Source organism: Typopeltis vanoorti, chromosome 7 (assembly GCF_054136105.1).
Source record: "Typopeltis vanoorti isolate ZY-2024b chromosome 7, IOZ_Tvanoo_1.0, whole genome shotgun sequence".
Lineage (NCBI taxonomy): Eukaryota > Metazoa > Arthropoda > Arachnida > Uropygi > Thelyphonidae > Typopeltis > Typopeltis vanoorti.
In genome coordinates, this window is record NC_143555.1 from 15,873,347 (window position 1) to 15,894,003 (window position 20,657).

General features: G+C 33.7%; 1 protein-coding gene across 3 annotated transcripts in view; it reads right to left on the reverse strand.

Annotated features, from left to right (window-relative positions):
• The window catches only part of LOC150104510 (axotactin-like), a 145,176-nt gene extending 128,731 nt beyond the window's left edge, over positions 1-16,445 (reverse strand). The window contains exons 1-3 of one of the 3 annotated variants that reach the window (XM_090395685.1): positions 16,399-16,445; positions 5,082-5,284; positions 2,256-2,404 (exon numbers count right to left, since the gene is read on the reverse strand). In XM_090395685.1, the coding sequence (XP_090251811.1) occupies positions 2,256-2,404; positions 5,082-5,248 (316 nt within the window). In that variant the 5' untranslated portion in view covers positions 5,249-5,284; positions 16,399-16,445. Of the gene's footprint in view, positions 1-1,242; positions 1,327-2,255; positions 2,405-5,081; positions 5,502-16,398 lie in introns of those variants that run through there. The other 2 variants (XM_090395686.1, XM_090395687.1) reach the window with 2 other exon arrangements.
• Positions 16,446-20,657: the final 4,212 nt, after the last annotated feature.

Here is a 20,657-nt window from a genome sequence, read left to right on the forward strand (position 1 = left end):
AACGATAAGCCACGTGTATTTTTCGACTGAAAATCATAAAAATTAGCGTGCGTTTGTCCTTTTGTTCGAGAGATAGGAATAATCCTGTCTAGAACGCCAGGAACTTTTCTAAAAACTTAAGATGGATTAATCAATATCAGGAAGTGACAAGGCAGAAAAGCATGAACAGATACACTGGCCTGAGTTACTTCGGCCGAAATTCCAACCAATCCAGCTCAAATACTTCGCCCACACTCCTTTTTAAAGTATGGGCAGGGATGTATTCATTAGCCAACCGACGATACGAATATAAACCGTTCGTGGGTGGGAACCACTTCAAAAAATAAAAATTAATTTAAAAAGAGTTCGAATAATCGTCTTCCACGAAAACTGTTTCACCTTTGAAAGCTTCCTTCATTTAACAGCTTAAACCCGGGACGAAATCTATCTCCCTTCCAAGAACAGAAGCAATAAAAAATAAATATAAACTTAGAACAAGATTCACTTTGGAACACGTCGTTAGCTGCGATACTTCTGTAAAATAAATAACCTCGTAATATTCTTTATTCTTTATTAAAATCGAATGCAATGCCCATGAGAAAACTTTTTGGCAGAGAGGTTAGGAGGGAAAACTCCCTGATAGTTCTGAACGCAGTCTGCTAGTGAACATAATCAAATTAAAATATCTATTACAGTCTCATTTCTAACCATCCAATTATTTCTCAGTCTGACACACACACACGCACATAATTTTCGAAACTCTTTATTTGATTCATTAGTAGGACAATGAAATTTCGCCATCGACTTTTACAGCAGCATTGTTCAATATTTCATCATGGATTTTTTTTAAAAAAACAGTAAGCGTTGAAATGACCAAATCTGATAAATACCTTCATCTTCTTAATACCTACAAGCAGCATAAAATTTTTCGTCTTCTTATCACCCCCCCCCGCAAAAAAAATGTTTTAAACACATAAAAAATTTTATGTGTTTAAAACATAAAATTTGCCAATAGGCTCCGAATATTGGGTCAATATTTTTAATACAAAAAAAATTCCCCTTTATGATTTCATTGTTTAGAACTTCTATAAAAATTGCGTATATTTTTTTCATGTGAATTCCTTCCCCCCCCCCATAAAAAATATTATAAATCTATTGGGTATTTAGTACCACAGCTACGCTAGGACTTAGATATGAATAAGTGAGGTACCGGGAATACACCCACTTTTAAGATTATATAGTTAATATTACTAAAGAGCTCACATCTACATAGTTTACTATCCAATGACTGGCAGCATCTTCAGAAACTTTCCACTAGAGAATGGATGAAAGACGTTTTGTCTGGAGTTAAAACATCCCGATGCTGTGAGATCGACGGCGAAACATAAAGATATAATTCCTTTATTTATATTAAAAATAAAATCTCGTAAAACACGAGTATATTCGTGATATTGCACTTATTAAGTCAAGGTTTAAGTTATTTGGGAAAACGTGCTATAAAGATTGAATATATCCGAAATACAAACTATAAAAGTATTAAGATATTTTTTCTTTGGAGAACGATCGTTCTTGTGTGAGAAAAAGGCATCCTAACGACTTGCTTAAGATGGCCGATATAATAATAAGTACTTTTATAACCAGTGCTATTGAAATGATCCGTGCTCAAACCCTTTAAGAATTCTACTTGGTTTAGTAAAGTTAATTATTGATAAAGTTTAATTTTATAATATATCTTTGCCCTCCCATTCATCATCCTCAGCTTAATACTGCACATTGTAATTCCTTAAGAAATGAGATAAATAGTAACTCATTGCACGATTTTATAATGCTAAGGAGAAAATGTAAAATGGTATGGCCTTCGAAATAATAACAATAATAATAAGAAGAAATATGAAACAATCTGTTGTTTCATATTTTTCATACGGTGAAAACCATAAAATTCGACTGGTGACACTCAACTTATTCGCACAGAATTTCTAGACTGGTTTCTTTATCTACAAAACAAAAGTTCTCTATACAACTTCGCCATCATAGCCGTGGCAGGCTCCGAGTTATAAACAACGTACTGCACACACAGCACATTATTTATAATACACCCTTCTGAAACACAATCTTTGTTTTTCTCAGTAACTGTTAGAAAAACTAAAGGCAGTATTATCTTTGCCTTGCCACGTTATAGAGAAAACTAAGAAAACTGTGTTTACTACACAGCGTAAACACAGTTTTCATAGCGGCAAAAGAATGGTCAGTGTTAAGTTCTGATGGTACATACTCACCCTTGCCGACACGATAGGTTTCTGTTCTTCCGTCCTGTTGGTAGACGTGGATGATCTTGAGATGGCCATTCTCTAGCATTGCATAAAATTGATACTGAGATTGAGGAGAACATCCGTGGTACATAAGCAAACCATTTGTTCGGTCCGTTCTGAAACAGAAAGAAATACGAACATAATTCAGAACAAACATCTATACTGCTTAAATAACAGAACGCAGAAAAAACTGGAATGAACACACACAGACACACAAAGCGATCGCTTAAGGATCGAAGTTCGATAAGATCCTACGTAAGTCTGCAGGGGATGTAGAGAACCAACTCAGGCTTCTGCCCCAATGGCGTATCTGTTAATATGCATGCACTTGAAATATTGGACAAACAAGGGTGGAGAGCATATTTGACTTAACTAATCAAATGTTTTATCTTAAGTTAAATAACGTAAGCGTGACGAGAATATTGAGTTGCTATATTAAATAGAATGGTTGTATCGCTTAATACTTTGATATCTTTAAGAGATAGAGATTTAATAGAAGGGATTTGAAGTACAAAGTGATCACATCACCACCTAATCCTTGGCTTACTAAATCAGCTTGACATGAAAAAGGCAAATTTGTGAAGAAAGTTCGAAAAAAAATCTGCCGCTCATAAACTACAGAATAAATTCGACAAAACATAATTGGAAAAAACATGAAAGAGTTTTACAAATGGAGGCCTACTGGCAAAATGTGAAGAAACATTGAATTGACTGGATTAGTGCGTTAAGCCGTATGCAAATATAGAAAAAACCAAGAAGTCGGTTATGTGCTCAGTACCTTAAAGAAAACCAAAAAAAAAAATATATATATATATTGAAAATTACACGTAAATCAACATGTCCTTAGAGAATACAGAAAAAAGGGGGTAAATTAAGTTATACGTAAGTAAATGGTAGAAAAGCACAGAGACAGAAAAAAAAATAATGCGAAATAATATACAGTATATCACGATTATGAAAAAAAAAAATCTTTCCAGTAGAGGAAAGAGTATTGTACTGAATTAGAGAAAAGTCTCTAACTAATAAAATAAGCAATCAGAAACAAAGCTAATATGGGGGGGGGCGATATTCTGAATATCTGAGGGAACTGCGTTGAATAAAATATTAACTTGAGATAACCAAGAGATAGGATATATCCAGAAAGAATGTAATCAGGAATAAATTTCAAAGACTAAGGGTAGAAATCAATTTGGGTACAAATTAATATATATATATATATATATATATATATATATATATATATTAGGACTTCATCTGTTGGGACATTAGTGAACAAAGAAGTTATGTCCAAGCTAGCCATGATGTCATTTTCATCAACTGTAATATCCTTGATGTATGTAACAAATTCTGTAGTGTTCTTGATAAAGGAAGGTGATTTCCCTGAAAAACTTTTGAGGTATTTGGCAAGGTATTTTGAAAGATTGTATGTAGGAGAATCGATACCTTCTACAATTGGGCGTAATGGGGTGTTCTCTTTATGGATTTTAGGAACACCATATATGCGAGGAATTATATATATATATATATATATATATATATATATATATATATATATATATATATATATATATATATTTATTTATTTATTTATTTATTTATTTTTATTTTTTTTTTTTGGTTGCCATATCACACTCCCATAATGATGGTCACCGATTACAAAAACAAAACAAAACAACAACAAAAAAGCTTAATCTAAAATATAAGGGGTAACATGGTGACAACAAGTTTACCCGATCCGTTTCAGAGCTTGAACTCTGAAGGCTTTCTAATTGAGAAATTTCTTGGTCTGCAAGGACAGGCGGAATAAATACATTACATGGAAAACGTTTAGTTTTCTAAGAGATTTTTTTCTTTTTAAGAAATGCACTGGAAGCAATATTATTTGACAAACTTGACATAATATAAAACAATATGATCGGCAAATCGTTATTTTGGAGACAAAAAAGTATATATACAGTATAATCTTTTGTTAAAGTTTTATCACCTAATGACCTTTAAAGTTGTATTTTAAAAAAGAAGAAGTACAAGAATCCTACGAATGATAATGTAGCAAGAAAATTTATAGTTTGATTTGCTATCTAGGAACCCGATATATAGCATCATAGTGAAACATTGTATAGCTTTAGGTAGAATTGTTCTCATATGTCCAACTTCGGTGGGTGGAATTGAAAGTTATGAACGAAATACCAAAAAAATATGCGCAGATGTGTTTTAAAATTTCAAGAGCGCGTCTTTGCGATGTGATTTTAATTACAGGCAAACAAATGCCTATTTATACTTTTCAAGTATATCTAGAAAGCAGCATATTGATAAGGATTACTCCCCAAAAAATAATTAACATGGCAAGCAAATCCTCACAATATTCCATACAATATTTTTATTTTATAATTCACTGAGATCACGTGTTATTTCAATTTTGGAACGGAGATTGGTTTCTAGGGAGCACGGGGAGACAATGTATAAAAAAAAAAAAAACATTCACACATTATATATATATATATATATTCAGGTCTGAGGCAACTCGTGGTAAAGGTGGAGTAAGCTCTGATCACTTTCTTTAGTATCTCCCCTAATGCAAAGCACATCTCCTTGCAGACATGTATAATGCTATGCATTAAGGGAAGGGCCACTACCCAGACCGGTTTCGACCTTTATTGAGGTCTCGTCAGTGGGAGCCAGACCCTGAGATGCCAAGATTGAAGTAATGTTTGAAGTATATATATATATACTTCAAATTATATATAATTTGAAATTTGAGCATACAATCCCCCTAGGTTTCATTTCTAAACTTACTTGAATTTGAATGAGATGAATCTGTCGTCTGCGAGTGGCCAGACGGGCTTCGTTTTGATGAACGAATGGAGGTCCGAGAAAGAATACAGCTGAGTCGACAGCAACGGAATGACGTTGGCGGAAGATATTTGGAAAATGGCATAAACGATAATGAAGACGAAATCCATTGTTCTTCGTCGGTGCTGCACTGCCAACTGCTGAATCTAAAATTAATTAATAAAACAAATGTTATTTATTTGTAACTTCATTAAACATGGGCTGACTTTGCTCTCGCATATTAATGGCATGGATTATGGAATTTGAGGACAATTTCATTTATTGATAAAAACAAACCGAAACACATCACCAACGGTAAAACTCATCGCACACGTAGTATCACCTATCACAATTTATCATTCCACTCCACTCATGTTCCTCATAATGTTTTTTAATAAACAGACATGGTACACCGAGATATTACACGCATAAAAAACATGGAGCAGTCATATCAAATTTTAAATACATTTAAAAAAGAATCAGTATTTCGATATTACGCGTTTGCTTCTGGTCGCCAATCAGATGTAACTTGCTCCTAGTAAAGCCAACGTGACCATAAATTCCATGTACATTTCTGAGATCATTTTAACAGCGTAGCCTAGGAGACATTCTATCATGTTGACAGAGGAATCGGCACCAAAAATCAACACAAAACAGGACACCGTTGAAAAAGTAAAACTTCTTTAGTGTTATTACTGACCATAAATACGAAAGGCTTATTCAGATAATGATGATATCAACTGAGCTTCAGCCACAAGTATATTAAGTGAATGTTAATAATCCTGCATCCAAGTACACATAATAACAATGGAAGCCTAGCCTTGTACACTACAACTTATTTGTCTATCCACATCTTATCTAATCATTATACCCGTCAACATAAATACAGTTTTATTGTCTGCTTGCTAAATTCACTAAAGTAAGCAGAAAAAGAGAGAGAATGTACCCCGATAAATTTTAACAATATATAAACCAAATCTAATTATAATTACTGAGCTTTTTTTTGAAAGGTAAAAATTGATTTCGTTGACGTTCTGGGTTGATTTGAAGGTGATTTGTAAACTCCAACTTGTATGCCCCAAATATCGACTAACTCAGAAGCTATCGCAGAGACAGATAGTATGAAAAATAATAAATTAAATAGAACTGAAAACATGAGATCGACCAACTCAATACTAAAAAAAAAAAAAAAAAAAAAAAAAAAAAAAAAAAAAAATTAATCAGAGTCGGTGAGCCATATGCTCGCTATCACCGCTGTGGTCTAACGAACCCCAATATATGTAGTGAGACTACTTACTTTCTCAGCCGCCCTTCCCCCCCCCCCCCCTCCAACACACACACACACGCACGCACACACAATGCTCGGTGGATTAAGCTGACTTATGCTTAGTCACATTCATTCACACCGATTTAATCGAACCAGAAACCTGTCAGAAGTATTTCCAGAAGCTATAACTCCTTGATACAAGAATCTTCCCCGAAATATAACATCAGTCATACAGATGGGTTTACATACGAAGAACTACAAAACATCCTCAAACAAAGCAGAACAGCCAAGTCACCGGGAGATGATAATATAAACACAGAACTTATTTGCAGGTCAAGAATTTAACACCAGATTTCTAAAACTTATAAACCAAATATACAAAGAGGAAAAATCCCCACAAAGCTCGGGTAGAACTCTACTGATCCCAATCTACAAAAAACGGTCTAAAAACCGATAATAAGGCATCAGCCTCCTCAATACACGTTATAAAATCTATGCAAAGATGTTAACAATAAATTATCCTATATAGAATCACAGTTACGAGAAGAACAGAACGGATTTCGTAAGGGAAGATCATGTATAGATTCAGCTTTTATCTTAAAAATAATTATAGAAAAACATACAGAATACAATATTGCAACACACATAGCTTTTATGGATTATATAAAAGCATTTGACAAAATTTTAAGAAATAAACTATAGGAAACTAAACGAATATCATATTCCAAACCATACAATGCTCTATTGAACATAATAGCAATGAGACAAAATGATATCATATCCACTTGGAAACTAATAAATAGAGTCCGTCAAGGCTATCCTTTATCACCCATATTATTCAACATACACACACACACATATATCAATATAAAGGTCGAAACCGGTCTGGGTAGTGACCCTTGCCTTTAATGCATAGTATCATACATCTCCGCAAGGGGCTTTGCATTAGGGGAAAATACTAAGGAAAGTGATCGGGGCTTACTCCACCTTTATCACGAGTTGCCTCAGACTTGCACTACGTGCAGGCACAAACTTGACTTACTTGTCTGTTTGCTTACTTGGGAAAAAAGGATTAAAACCTAGCTTATAAATTGCTTAGTATCTTAAACATAGTATATACCCAAGGTAAAAATCCTTCTACATACATACATACATACATACATACATACATACATACATACATACATATATATATATATATATATATATATATGTAGAATATATGTATGTATGTATATACATACATACATACATATATATATATATATACATATATATACATATATATATATATATATATATGTATGTATATACATACATACATATATTCTACATATATATATATATATATATGTAGAATATATATATATATGTAGAATATATGTATGTATGTATATATATATATATATGTAGAATATATATATATATATGTAGAATATATATATATATATGTAGAATATATGTATGTATATATATATATATATATATGTAGAATATATATATATATATATATATGTAGAATATATATATATATATATGTAGAATATATATATATATATGTAGAATATATATATATATATATGTAGAATATATATATATATATATATGTAGAATATATATATATATATGTAGAATATATATATATATATGTAGAATATATATATATATATATGTAGAATATATATATATATATATGTAGAATATATATATATATATATGTAGAATATATATATATATATATATATATATGTAGAATATATATATATATATGTAGAATATATGTATGTATGTATATATATATATATATGTTATACTACGGGGATCCGCCCCTTTGCGCCTACGGCTCCCCCCCCCGTGATCCGGACTGGTAGGCCAGTTCTCCTTGAATTCTCATGACTCGAATTTCCTAAGACTCGAAAGGGGTTCCCTCCCCCCCCCCCGAGTTCCGGACTTGTAGTCCGGTTCTCCCCTGAGTTTCAAAACGTTTCAAATAACTTGAAAAAAACGTGACACAAAAAGGCTTATCATTTTATATATATAGGGTAGATATATATGGAAAATATTATCAAAAAATGGAGAGAAGTAAATACATGTGGCTTCCAAATCAATCGACATACAAAAATACACACTGCTCTTTGGCGATGATCAGATCATCTTTGGAAAAACTTAAGATGAACTGCAGAAATCAATCTATAATTTAAATAATATTATACAACAATATGGCCTGGAAATATCAACGGAGAAAATCGTGGCTTTTCATGGAGATAACCCTGTCAGAAGTAAAATGGTAATAAATAATAAAATAATTGAGCAAGTGAATAATTTCAAATACCTAGGCTGTAAACTATCTTACATAAATGAAATAGATATTGATTTTAAGATGACAAACTTTAACAAAATCACTGGAGTAATTAACAGAACCTTTAAACCTAACAGAAACACACAAGAGTGTTACAGTCTACAAAACAACAGCCAAACCCACACTATTATTATGGAAGTGAGATCTGGATCTTCGGAGATATACAGAGAATTCGGGCAGTAGGAATAAAATTTCTTAGGAAAACAGAAAAACTCACTCTATTAGATTAAAAAAAGAAAAGAAAAAAAATAGTGAAATAATTAAAAATCTCAAAATCAATCCCAGATTCAATGATTAAATATAGAAAAAACTGGCTCGACCATATAGCAAGAATGCAGAGAGAAAGGCTACCAAAAAAAGATCTTAACATACAAGCCTAGAGGAACAAGAAATAGGGAAAGACCAAGAAGAAGATGGACTTAGTCCGGAACAGGCCACTTGGCCTAGAACCTGGACGATGACGAATTTTTTAAAAATATAATTTTTTAAAAAGAGGTTTAAAGGTTCTGTTAATTACTCCAGTGATTTTGATAAAGTTTGTCATCTTAAAATCAAATGTACTGCACTTTATATTACGCATATTCTTCTGTGTTTTCTTAAAGTTAAAACTATTTTATTTAGAAATTTTTTATTAAATAAAAAATATTCCGTTTTGTCTAGTCTGTAGCTGACAAAACCTACTTGCCCAAGGGCGGGCGTATTTGTCGAACCCTGAAGTCAGAAATACTCCGTTCTTCTCTCTCTCTCTCGTTTCATCTTTTATTTTCTTTCATTTTTGAAAGGTTTGTATTAATTTTATATAAGCACAACAAACAATTACATATCAATAATACGAAAAGTAGCTATTTTTTCACTCTTATTTGTTACCTATTAAGCTTCTTTAGCTAATCGCTTATTTCTATTAAATTTAATTAAAATTAACAATGATCACTAATAAATACTAATAATAAATGTTCTGTACTAACATATTTAATAATCATGCGTCAGTATTTATGTTAATAATGCAAATGTAATATAGAAAATACAAACGGTGTTTATTCCTCTAAATTTTTAAAACGTGCACAGCAGATATCCTCTTTTTATAGTTCAACTGCCAACTCACGGAACCAATATTTCATCTTAAATATCTTCTCCAAGCATTCTTTGCACTGTTGTTCTTTAGATTAGAACACCGTCTCGCCTCGTGTATTTCAAAAAGAGTAGCCCGCAGATCATTATATTAACAACTTAACAATTTTCTTTTTATAACTAGTTTCTTTTTTCTCTACAATTGCCTATCCACGTTCTACCATGCTATTGAACAACCGTTAAGTTTAAAAAATTAACCTTATATCTAGGTTTATCAGTCTATCTGTCTTTTGGTTTCGAATCATCTCCCCCACTCCAAGTTATTTTCGATTCCATTCCAACGACTGTTTCACCGGTTTTTTTTTTTTTTTTTTTTTTTTCAAATGAAATTAACATGGCTCACGAAACTTGGATCCACGACTACACACTTGAGTTCAAGCAGCAGTCAAAACAGTGGACAATGCCCGGTGAAAGAGCACCAAAAAAAATGCTAAGACTGTTTTGTCAGCTGAGAAGGTGATAGACTATGTTTTTGGGGATTCCCAAGGAATTATCATGATAGACTATTTGGAAAAGGGTACGACAATAACAGGAGTCTATTATGCATCATTGTTGGATCGTTTAAAAGAACTGAAGAAAAAACGTCCAAAATTGGCGCACAAAAAAGTGCTCTTTCATGAAGACAATACACCGTCCCACACATCGGCCGTCGTAATGGCAAAATTGCACGAATTGAGGTTCGACCTGGTTTCACATCCACCGTATTTTCCGGACCTGGCCCAGTGAGACTTCTTGTTCCCAAACTTAAAAATTTGGCTCGGTGGGAAAAAAATTTTCTTCGAACGAGGATGTCATCAAGGCTGTCAAAAACTATTTCGCACAATTTGACAAATCTTACTTTTTTAGATGGAAGAAATAATTGGAAACTCGCTGTACCAAAAGGTGTAGACCTCGATGTTGAGGTCTACACATTTGGTCTACTGACCACATGAGGTCTACTCTATGTTGAGAAATAAAGGTGATTTTTCGAAAAAAAAAAAATGCGTAACTTATTTTTTTTTACCAAACTTTTCAAACAACCCCCGTAATTATAAATAATAAGAAGCATTTCATGCTGATATAACAAAATGATGTTCGTATTATGCAATTTTTTAAAGTTATTTTAAAAGCTTTTAGATTATGCAAACGTGTGGAGGGTTAGTAAGGAAGTTAATACTGAATCTCTTCATATAGAATTTCAGTAAATAAACTAAGATTACATTATAAACCTTTCTTGAAGAGGATGGTGGTAAATAAGCCAAGGAAGTGGGTTATTCCGTTGTATAAGCAATGGAAAAAAAAAAAAAATCAGACCATTGCAAACATTAGGGATTCCCAAAGGTGTCGACTGACTTGAAAGCGGAATCGAGATATACAAAGGGATCGGATGGGGGGGGGGGGGGGGCGGGTCGACGAGCAAATTATATAATTACCTTGATTACCTTAATGGACCTGTGCTTCGCTCAGGATTTCTCTATGAGTGCAGGTCACAAAGATGCCTCCAACGATCTCGATCTCTTCCATATTATACCCATAGATTTCACTAGTGGATCTTCCCATCTTGTAAGTGGCCTTCCTGGTTTTCTCTTTATGACCTGCACTCATGGACCCGCTGACCCACTCCCCTTCGTTATCTCGATCCCGCTTTCAAGTCAGTCGCCACCATTGAGAATCCTTAATTTCCAGGTATTGCAGATAAGGTATCGGTCCCTCCGTGTGCTTATACACTAATAAAATTTAATTTAATAAAATTAAAAAGTTAAAAACTATATTTTTCAGGCCGATTATACAAGTACTAATAAGGATAGAGATTGAGATATAACCCTTGTAACGTAAAAAAAAAAAAAAAAAGAAAGAAAGAAAAAAGATGTTTAGTAAGATTAACAATTTATCATTTGCTTTACTATTTTCTAGTAATCCCACACACAACAGCGGCTTTTTCTGCAGATAAAAAGACACGCACAACTCAATATTGTTCAATGTTAATGCATTAGTCCGGTAGATAGACAGAAGGTTGAGGAGAAAGTTTTGGTTGATGCAGCTTGATAAACTGGAATTCTATTGAGAATTATATTTTAATGGATGCGGAAACAAAAGAATACGAAATATTTGCTTTATTCCGCAAATTATCAATTGGATTATGTTTGGTACTTACATGCATTACAAGGTAATCAACTATACAAGCTTGGAGACACTTTTATTTTATATGAATCCAGTCCATGGAAGGTCGTGAGCCTATAGCACATCGGCATACATTTGCCATGAGTTGACTAACGATGTGTGTGTCAGTGCCTTCATTTATATAAAAGGAGAGATTAATTAGCCGAGAGATCATCTTGAAATAATGCTAAGTGATTTGCATCACCGTATTTTGCAAAATAAATAAAATATTCAAGATTCTGTTTGTAATTACGTATTGTCGGAGTATCATAAGCATTCAAAAAGATTCTACGAATCGTTTGATGATTTGCAAGTTGCTTCTTAAAACGTATTGAGATGAAGGGATGATTTGTGATGCGATATCATCCTCCTTTCGCTCAATTTCCTGAATTCTTTCCCACCTGTTCATCCATCCTAAAATGCGATATTATTTTAGAACGACTTTTAGCCGTAAGCAAAGAACCAAACATTTTTATTCATTATTAATGTTATGATAGTGCCACTAACGGCTGCTGTTTGTTTAATTTCATGCAGTTATTGTAATATTTATATTTAAAAAAAAATCTCCACGAAAGAGAAGGGGGATCGCCTCCCACAAACTCCGATAATGGCTTCTTGTCAACGAACTCATAAATTCTTCTGATTCGGCAAAAATTCACAAATGATGCGAATACCATTTTCACCGCAGTTGAAATATCATTTGTAGGTTGGTATGATTTGGGTCTCCTGTCCAGGATAAGACGACTGTTTAAAGGGACTTTCCTGGATACGGTGGTCCTTCCCCGCACACAAAAAGAGACAAAGCTACAACACACACACACACACACACAAAATGGTCAAGTATAGTCCAGGAGGACAAAACTGTTCCTAGATTAACGAAAATTACATGGATTTCTGATGTTAAACTTATCAACAATGACCACTGTTGTTAATATACATATTTAAAAGATTTGACCTGAATATCTTTTTTATCTAAACCCAAATTCTCTTGTTTATCTTAACCCACATTCTGGAGAAGCTGCTCATAGTAACAGTAGAATCATCGCTCGTCAACAAAAAAAAAAAAAAAAATTAAAATTAAAAAAGCTCACTTGGTTATGACTTTTTACATTAAGCTTTCTGGAGGTGTGGAATTATTGAAACTTGGAGAGACAAGTTCTGTTTGTTTAAAGTGTAAATTTAGTTTTTTGTTTCATATAATTAACACATTGGAAATCCAGTCTTCTACTCATCAAAGCAAATTAGTGCAAATCGATGATAATTAAATATTCCGCCTTGTTTTATTGTCTCAAGCAAGCATTTCGATCGCTCTTGAGTCAAATATTAAAGCGATATTCAGCACAAAACACCAATAAAATTTCGATATAATTTAATAGAAGTCAGCAAAAAAAAAAAAAAAAAAAAAAAAAAAAAAAAAAACAGCCTGTGGAATAAATTCCAAGCAAGGAGTCCGAAATTGCAGGAGAGAATGGCATGATGTAGATACTGTTGCTAAGTCCAATTCAGCTGAATCTGAATCAGTAAAATTAAGAAAGAATGCAATTGAGTGAAGAAACCGTAAAACTGTGGGAAAACATTTAAACAGTTTCAATATTTGGCCAACTGCTCGAAATGATAGCTTTTGCCAGTAAATCTCATTCAATTGAATCCTAATACTGGAAAAAAACACTTAGGCTTTAAATTAATACCTCTTTGCTTAATGATGGACTAAATTACGTTGTGTGTGTGTGTGTGTCAGGTAATTCAAGTATTCTGAAAACTGTGGTTATGATTGTTTTTGATGTGTATTGTTTCTTGAGTGTGTTCTTTCCTTTTATTATTCTATTAGTTCCATAAATGTTCCATTGTTTTCCGTAGGTCTAGAATTATTGGTATTATAAGAGCAACTTTGACCAAGATTATTATTTTCTTAATACTTTTCTTTTATGGCCATTACTGTCTATAGCGATATCTACTGTTTGGGAAGTATTACGAGAAAAATCCATATAGAAGAAAGAGTGAATACGGCCAGAGGGTCTTATTCCTATCCAGGAGTAAAAATGTCCTTCGAATATAAATAAATTAACTACTGGTGCTGAAAGCAAATATGGCTTTTATGGCATATCACGAATCCAACATGCTAAGTAACATCGTCATATGACGGAATTCACTTAACATCATGTGGTATGATCTGGAACGTGAGGGGTTGGATGGAGAGATAAAAACTACTTGAGCCTAATGGGAATTTATTAAGCACTAAAACAACAAACAAGACTATTGCTAAGTAGTAGCGTTAACAGAACGTTATGTAACTTCGTGATTTTACAATAGACAACGGAGTTGTACTTAATGTAGGATTACCTACAAGGCACAGCAAACACATGCCTAGCTTGCGGGACTAACCTTAGGGGAGGGGCAGAGGAGGAAGATACTCCGCTGGTTGTTCTAACATAAAAGAGGAACAATGCGTTAACATAATTTGCTGAAAAACGATGTTTCGGTATTTATACAGAAATTTTTCACCGTAATGGTTCGGATGGTGAATGTATGATACTTGTATTTCTGTTTAAGAAAATAAAAAGATGCATTTTTAGCAACAAAACACTTTTCATACTTTGACCATTACAACCTACGATAAGGGCTACATTATGTGACTGTATATGTTCACGGCTCTACAAGTCCTTCACATGTTCATGGAAGAAATTTATAACATTCAAATACTATACCTGTGATAACGACTACGAAGCTTGGAAGACTGTTTTATTTCTGTTGCTTGATGCGTATTTTGAAGATTTATTATGATTTTTTTTCTTTCAATCGTGGTTGGAAACGAGTAGAGAACACTTCATTTTCGTATAAAAATAAAATGAAAAAAAAAAAAAAACTGTAAAATATGCAGACCTTGCATATTTAATGAATTAAATTATTGCTGTAATATTGTATAACAAAATTACTGATCGCATTTTTGACTACGATCTGAAAATAAAGTAAAAAAATGCATTCAAAAACTTCACTCCCTTCAACGAGGCTACCAAAGTAAAGATCATTTAGATCATTAGCTCAGTGCATCAAAACAGCATTTCAGGATTTTAAACATTTTCTTTTAAATTCCATCACACAGAAAGTTTTGTTTTTTGTACGAATACATCACAAGTCTTTAGATGAACCAAGACCTATTAAACTATGCTTAAATGATTCTTGATGTACTGAGATGAGTAGAAAAATGCTTTCCTATTAAAGCGAAAGGATATTGTAGTATAGGACGAGGAACTACATTTTAAACAAATGTGTTGTTCCAATTATTTTTATAAACGCTATTCTAAGAGTAAGCCGTGCAATTGATCAAGTTTTCCTTCCTGTTTCATTTTCATTCCCACTGATGGTATTCCCCCACCTAGTTGAGAAGCATTAAACAAAATAAATGAATAAATAAAAAATTGTTAATGAAAATTCTTTTCAATAAATATTGTGAGGAAAAAATAGGAAAAGTCACCAGTGAACGAGCAGACGTATTGTTACACAACTAGTAACTTGCGAGAATAAGTAATTATAAAATAACTGATATTTAAAACAACGTATGAAAATTTCTGTAAATTTTAGACAGTCGACTGTATTAAAATTACATTAATTTCATTTACATTAAAAATTAGTCATATTTCGTACTTTAATTTCAAAGCTTGACAATGTTAAAAGGCCAGAAGAATTTCCGCCCAAACTGAAATCTAAATTTGTTATAATACCTTCCCATAATACCTTACAAACTCGATATTTTTAGAATAGATATATAAATGTGCATTTGTTACACAGCCAACGATTTCTGCTATTTGTAGCAAATATAAAGAACACAAATGGTAATCTTATTTGTTAGATAACGAATTGCAATATAATTAAATTTCCCAATATGCATAAATATAAAGATATATTTTAAAAATTTGGCAATTTTTGTTTCGAATATTTTAAGTATTTAAACAAAAAAAAAAAAACTCACACATGCAGCGCTTTGATTTTTAAATTAACATTCAGTTCTAAATAATATTAGGTAAGTAGATATTAAAATCCAAGGATTTCTTGTTATTATCGTTTCATTAGTATTATTTTGAAAAATGTTTGAACTGTTTTTCTGGAATATTTCGTTTATATTTTTCCAAGCAAAATATATTCCAAGTATTTATTTTTTTATATTACAAAAATGATTTTAAATAATATTCTAGATAGCAATATGCATCGGTACATTTCCGCATAGTCCTTTTTATCAATAAATAAATAAATAAAAAGCGCTCGTGTGGCGAAGTAGAAGCAACTTGTAGAGATAACTTTCGTCTACACAATAAAACCAGGTATCCATAGAGCCCTTTAGTTAATACAAATATAAAAAGAAGATAGAATTGTCCAAGTGCTAAAAGCCATACCTTCTATGCTTTCAGCCGTCTCTTCACATCCCCGTTGAACCTAGAAAAAAATTCTAACGCCCTAAAGGTTAGTAAAGCTCAGATATTCACCTGTTAAATCTGGACCGTTCCATTTGTGATTTATGGTGTGCTCTGTAGGAGGAGGGGATAAAGAGAGATAAAAATGTAGAAAATATGCCTTCGCATGAATGACAGTCATTATTGTTGGGGTGAGATGACGAAAGAAGATAAACAAGCACGAAGGACACAGCCAAGCAGCACGCCGACTACAAGAGCAGTAGGAAGTGGAATACAACACACCAAATAAGGTAGCAGACCGGATACATATTTAGCAATCTGAAACTGACCTTTTTGGCCCCTGTGACGAAAGAGACCAAAGTGCAGCAATTTAGGTGGGGTTCATATCTGTGATTACTCTATTCGTCTCACTAAAGATTTATTAACTCTTCTTTTAAGGCTAAGACGGGCTGGTAGTTATTGAAATTCGGGCGCTAGCCTGCAATGCATTCTTAAAAACTTACCAAAGGGAGTCAGCATGGAAGGCGCGTGCACTCACACAATACGTTTATCTGAATACTATAGATCGTCACTTAAGACTTCAAGGAGTTATCACAAATATATCTTCACATGAGCTTAAAGCACACACAGTACATTTCTTGTGTATTGTGATAAGTTTGTTTTCTTTCTTTTTTTTCATTTTTCCTATTAAGTATTGAATTTGAACATAATTTCTTTAATGCAACCGCATATTATTAAAAGATATTTGCTGTGGTATTTGAAAGATCAATATCCTGGGTAGAACGTTCAGCCTTCGTAACTCAGTAAGCTTCGAAAAGACCTACCTTCGAATCGCTTCGAAAATGCGAATTTATTTTTATTTTTTATTTTTTTAGATCCCCCGCACGCTGACTGCGACCACCCATACAAGAATATATGCTTAGATATTCATTCATTCATTTCGTATGGTGATTCAAGAGCCGTGAGCCCCTTTTACGGGGAGGTACGCACCACCTCAATGCCCCTATTTTTATCCGGGCTCGGGACCGGCACAGCTGACAATTCAGACCTATGGCTGGAGGGACTGTCTTAAGTATTCCTGACTGTATCCGTGTGTGTGTTCACGGGGAAGGTTTGCCTGCTTGCGGGATGAAAAACCCCAGATAAACTGGTGGAAAAACCCTGCTGTCCACGCCCAAGACCGGCTAACTTAGCTATGGCTGAGGATGGTACTTAAGCTCCTCACGTTGTCGACGCGAAACGAACCTAGGACACTCCTTCCCCAGGCATGTGGTTGCAAAGGGCATAGCTACTAGGCCAACCGCGCAGACATGTTTAGATATAACACTATGTCTTTCTAAAATTAAGTTTTGAAATCAGGACCACTGGTCCTGATTCATCTCTCTCTCTCTCTCTCTCTCTCTCTCTCTCTCTCTCTCTCTGTGAAGGGCTTCCCTTGCAAGAAGTGAGCTATCAGCCAGAACAAAGGATAATGCACGTGGAAGATGCCGCATCTCTAGCAGTTTGATTTTTAACCTGCATTTGAACTTCTGTGTACTATGTGACGTCTTCTTGGAGATACGCACACATGCAACTGACCAGTGTCAGGCAGCGCACGAACTGCGCTACTCTGTTCGTGAGAACTAGAGGGAGATCTGGAACCAGCTCAAAGTGCACCACGTCCTCCAAATTGTATTAAATGACTTTGCTTTGGAACCGATATCTGGACTCAACAAATTTTGTGAACCATCGAAACAAATGCACTTTGATGAAGCCCTTCAGATATCGGCGCCATTGTGAACGGAGTGGTTCAAGCGAGAAATAGTTCGGCACTTTCAATTGGGGTACCAATTAGATTAGCTTCGGATGATTGCTGCAGTATCCTGGAATCGATTGAGAGTGATCTCCTAAAGGAGAACGATCTTTTGAAAGTTAAAGCTAGCTTGAACTTTCTTGAATCGGTAAAATACAATACTCTTCTCAGCATCTTTCACTTTGTAGATGTTTTGGCCCAAAACTTTCAGCTAATATGCCCAAACGGGGACTTATTATTATTATTACGTGACACCTCCAAGGAGTCCAATACATCAACGCTGGAGAGCACTCCACTGCATACATCTCCCCGTCTCCCATACTACCTAATTCTCCTACTGCACACAACTACCGTCAACGCCATCTGTCGTCCATCACCACCACCAACATTATCTTTTATATTTTAATTGCTTTCTCTTGGCCGATTTGCCAGTACCTAATAATAATAATAATAATATTATTATTATTATTATTATTATTGACACCTCCAAGGAGTCTGAAGACTCATTGCGGGAGAACACCTACAGCTGTCTCAACCACTACACCGAACCTCTACCACAAATCATCTCCATCAACGCCATCTACCGCCCACCTCCTCCACCACTACCACAACTGGTATTCTATGTCGGTAAATTGCTTGTGTTCTGAAGGGCCGATTTGTTTGTATGTGGGATGAAAAACCCGAGTTTCCGGGAGAAAAAACCCTGCTACCTCCGTATGAGATCGGCTAACTCACCTTCGATTGAAAATCGTCCAGATAAAGATTCCTCCCGTCGCGACGAGAATCGAACTTAGGCCTATTACAATCGAAGGGCGCAATGTGCCGTCGTTCTTCCAATTGCGCCTCGGAGGCGCTTACATATTAATTAAAAAAAAAAAAAAAAAAAAAAATCAACTAACGCCTTTTAAATACTAAAAATTCCCCACTCAAACGATTTTCTCCATTAATTCTATACATTAAAAAGCATTAAACATATAATTGAAGGAGCATTTTGTTCTTTAAAACAATGTTTTAGTCAGATTATATATAATTAGTATAATAACACACAATAAAAGAATGAAAATGTAATTCTCTATTTATATATTCTGAAAACTTTTTTTGGGAAACTATTATGTCAATCCTTGTAACTAGCTTCAAGATTCCGATTCTTTCATTTGATAGGTGAATTTTCACAGGTGATGGAGTTGAACGTATGAAACAGGGTTTGTCGGTTTTTAAAAACCGGTCTTTTGGATAAATTTGTAAAATTCGAAAACCGGATTTTAAATTAAAAAAAAAAAAAAACTGCTTTCAGATACTAGAATTTGTAAAAATGAATTAATTATTTAATTAAAAACATTAACATTTTGATTTGAAATCGAATCGGGCACACGCATATTATGGTAAATTTTATTATAGTAAAAATTATAGTAAAAGCGAATGTTTGACATGCAAATCAACAAACACATTCTATTATGCTACTGTATGTGGCAGCCGTAGAATTGGAAGTGAGGAACAGGAAGATGACGGAGAGTGTGAAGATGACTATGGCGAGGATTTTTTAAATTGTCTTGATCTAGATAATGACTGTGGATTCCCTATGTTGTCTGACAATTGCAAACGATCAATTTCCCAAATTAGAAAAATTTGCAAATTATTTAGAAAATCTCCCTTAGGAGATGGCGTCCTTCAGAATTATAAAACAAGAAAAAGGAAAAGAAATTAAGTCAGATTCTTGACTGCCAAACGAGATGGGATAGTTTAGAGGCCATGATTGAAAGATTTATAACATTAAAAGAATGCGTTGTTTTAGCGTTGAATGATATTGGTGATTCTCATATGCGGAATGAAGCTCAATATCTTAAAATCATGGAGCTTCTAAAAGTGTTGGGATTAGTATGTCTAGCAGCCGAGGCCTTAGGGCAGCGAGATGCCAGTTTATTAACGAGTGAAGGCATATTTGAATTCTGCTAAATGAACTAAAAATTTTAAAAGACTTAAATTAGTTCCAAATTATTAAATGCTTTAGAAGTACGAATCCAAGAAAGATGACAAGTTGGATTGGTAACCCTTTTGCTATATTTGCAAAATTCACAAAACATTTCAACAAAGAAATCTAGTGGATTTCCAGTAGCTTAAAAACTCGATATTATTAAGTTATCTGGAAAAATATTGTCTCGAATATATCCAAATTCTTGTATGGAAACAGATTCCGATGATGAATATATCGAGACGGAGAAACTATTAATCAGGGCTTAAATAAGCCATGGAAAAATCAATTCTTAGGTTTCTTGAGGAACCTGAAGAAATACTATCAAATCCAAAGACACCGAAGGCCGAATTTTCAGTATTTGAGGCAACCAATAAAAGAACAAAGAATTTAGATTTATTATTTGACGCCCTGAAAACGATAAAACCAAGCTCAATAGCTAGTGAGAGAGTATTTTCTATTTCAGGCAATTTTGTATCT